General features: G+C 32.9%; 1 protein-coding gene across 1 annotated transcript; it reads left to right on the top strand.

Moving 5' to 3' along the window:
• Window positions 1–1,134: 1,134 nt before the first annotated feature.
• Window positions 1,135–2,748, top strand: LOC107472912 (uncharacterized). The gene has a single exon (XM_016092437.3). It carries the CDS (start codon window positions 1,406–1,408, stop codon window positions 2,384–2,386), a length of 981 nt encoding a protein of 326 aa, XP_015947923.1. The 5' UTR covers window positions 1,135–1,405; the 3' UTR covers window positions 2,387–2,748.
• Window positions 2,749–3,415: the final 667 nt, after the last annotated feature.

Here is a 3,415-nt window from a genome sequence, read left to right as displayed (position 1 = left end):
TATAACTCTAAATTTTAAACTTTCAATCTTCCAAAACAAAAGCATTAAAAACATTAATCTACAATAAAGTAAAAAATTGGTTAATATTAATTAATTAATATAAATTTTATTTATATATTAGGGTAAGGGATACGTAACTGCAATGTGATATATATTGAGATAATACCTTCGACTTGCCTCTTTCATACTCAAAGTCTTATGTGCTTTATTTTTGGGATGGAAGACAAACTAAAGATAAGCTGGTATATGGTTTTTTTATTTTTTATTTTTTTTTTTATTTCTGGAGAATAGAATGCACACGTTGGAACTTGGTACATATTTCCAAATATTTACATTGTCCTCTATTTCCATCGCCTTTTGGCCTGCCTTTTTTTTTTTCTTAGTCAAATTCATTAATTTATTTTATTAAACAAATGAACTATACGTAACGAAAGAAATAATAATAAGGATTATATTTAAATTAATAAATTAGATAAATTAATAAATTAAATTTTGTGTATAATTATTTTGTATTTAATATTAAAGATATATAATAAATTTGTTATCAGTTTAAATTTGTTATTTTGTTTAGCTAAGATTAAATTTAAAATTTAATATTTTATTATTCAACCAGTTACAGTTACAATCACTTTCAGTTAAGATTATCATTGATTTATCTAAATATAATAAAATCTAATATAATTCATATATTTGAATTCATCCAACTTTTTAGTAAAGACGTTGTTATTTAGAAAAGTTTTAAATATTTCACATTAGATAAAGAAAAGGCCAATGCATAAATGCATTTTCTTTTTCAAAAAAAAAAAAAATTCAAATAGAGCATCTAGGTGGAAGATAAATACAGTCACATTCACCAACTACTTTCCTTTATTTATTCTATCTCAAATATGCCTAACTCTATAGTGAACATTTAAAACAATAGAATACTATATATATGTTCATTTACAATTTTACATATTCTAAGGAAAAATATGGAAACAGCACTATATCATAATCATACAAATTAAAATAAAATCTTTCTCCAAAATCAAAACTATATCAGAATCATAACTATATAATTAATTCCAACGATATACGTCATTAGTCATTACCCCCGACCTAATTTAATTCATAAATTGTCAAATCCATGCAAATTAACCAGAATAAATAAATCCAAAACAGCAGAAGAAATCTGTTCTCTACCATTCGCTGACACAAAAGAAAGAATTTGAATAACTACCTTCAGCTTCAGTAATCAGTACTTACCTATATCTTCCATCTTCGTCGTTCTTTTTTGTGGTCTCAATTGTTGTCGCTACTCACAACAACACCGTCGTAGATTCCTATGTTTCTTATCCTTATTCTTCACATATTCAACAACTTAGGCCTCCTTACTATAACAATTCTCACAAACTTCAATTAAATCATGAAAATCGAACAACACAACAATAATAAGAGACTACTCTCTTCACTCCTCAGAACAGCAAAGTCCGTGGCGTATTTTATCTTTCTTCTGCTAACTTACGCCTTAGGTTATCTCTCCGCTCCCTCTGCCACGTCATCACAACCACCGCAACAGCAAGCACCGCCGTTTGCGTCGTCAACGCCGTTAAATGCCGTTTTTTCTTCTTCTGATTTTGACTCAACTTCCAACTCGGTTATTCGAGTAACAGTCAACTCCACAGAGCTCGACTCGTTCCGAGTCACGACTCGATGCGCTGATCCGATCTCACCGGAACTCGTTAGACGTACTCTCGTCGACCGTCTCTTCAACGGTACGTCACCGTTCAGCAACTTCCCGCCGCCGCACGCTGCTCCTCTTCTCCGGCGAACGAAGAAGATCAAAGGATGGGGCTCAAACGGTGCCGTATTTGAGAATCTCATAAGGCGCGTGAAGCCACGCGTCATCGTCGAAGTTGGCACGTTCTTAGGCGCGTCGGCGATACACATGGCCGAGTTGACTCAGCGACTCGGCCTCTCGACTCAGATTCTGTGCATCGATGATTTTCGCGGTTGGGCCGGGTTCAGAGACCGGTTCAGTAAAATCCCGATGGTAAACGGTGACGTTTTGCTGTATTACCAGTTTTTAATGAACGCGGTAAATTTTAACAAAACCGGGTCAATTTTACCCGTACCTTTTTCAAGCGGGTCAGCACTAATAAAGCTATGTGAATGGGGCGTGTATGCGGATCTCGTAGAAATAGATGCGGGTCATGACTTCTTCTCTGCTTGGTCTGATATAACCCGTGGGTATCAAATCCTCCGACCCGGCGGAATTATATTCGGCCATGATTATTTTACTGCGGCGGATAATAGAGGTGTTAGAAGAGCCGTTGACTTATTTGCTAAAGTCAATGGTCTTAAGATTAAAATCGACGGTCAACATTGGGTTCTTCACTCTACTTAAATTCTATGATAGGAAAATATATATAGTTTTTTCTTTTTAACATCAAATATACATACTTTTACTTTTTACTTTTTATTTTTTTTTCTTTTTGTAATTCTACTAGTACGGGATATTTTCACAAACATTGTTGGGATATTTTATTGCTATTCGATCTTATATGATATGATAGTGATTGGAAGATTAACTTCTCACCGATACATGGGTTGATAACTAGATATGTATCGTTATCATAGATTTAATTTTTTGGGGTCTATATATGTAAGTGTTTCAAGAGAAAGAGAATGAGAGGGATGAAAGCAGAAGATGTTTCATTAACTAAGGTTGTATGATTTTCGGAATTCGGAGAAAATTTTTATATTGAAAAAAAAGGTTAGATTTTTGCACATGAATTCATGAAATCACTACGAATATTGAATAGTGTGGTAACGAGAAATTATGGAGGTATAGTTGTTCTAAACAGGGTAACTGTTACTTTCTTTTTTTTTGTGTGGGTTTACAAAGGGATTAGAGGCCCAAAAAAACACAAAGAAAAACTAAGCAAAAGCTATGTATATTGACCCAAAAAAAAAAAGCTACGTATATACTATGACTTCCTCTTTACTTTTTTGGTATTTTTGGACAACATATAATTGGGTCTCCTTAAGAGTCTTTAACCCCTAAAATACAGTCTAGGGGTAATTTCGGAACTAAAAACAAGTCAGGCCAGATCCAAACATAAAAGATACAAGAAATATCCAAACAAAAACACTAGAAGTTTTGAAAAAACAAAGGAGAGAAAACGAGCTAGGTTTTCAGTTGGAACTGGACCAAAAGTAGAGGAATTTATTATAGCCTTTCGGCCCAAGAATTGAAGGCTATTTATTCATGGTCAATATAAAAGAAATGTTATCCTGGTCCGAAAAAAAAAATGTTATTCGTTATGAAACTAACAAAGGGTTAGTTTTTACTTATTAAATAATTACATTACTCTACCAAAAAAAAAAATTACGATTACTAACTAATTTGAGTTGGTCAATTAGTTAGTTTACT

The sequence above is a fragment of the Arachis duranensis genome, chromosome 2 (genome assembly GCF_000817695.3).
Source record: "Arachis duranensis cultivar V14167 chromosome 2, aradu.V14167.gnm2.J7QH, whole genome shotgun sequence".
Taxonomy (NCBI): domain Eukaryota; kingdom Viridiplantae; phylum Streptophyta; class Magnoliopsida; order Fabales; family Fabaceae; genus Arachis; species Arachis duranensis.
The sequence above is the reverse complement of the archived record's forward strand: the minus strand, read 5'-3'. Positions and strand labels throughout refer to the sequence as shown.

Bases quoted from the DNA above. Each gene is read 5' to 3' on its own strand.
- LOC107472912 (XM_016092437.3), top strand. From the start codon at position 1,406: ATGAAAATCGAACAACACAACAATAATAAGAGACTACTCTCTTCACTC.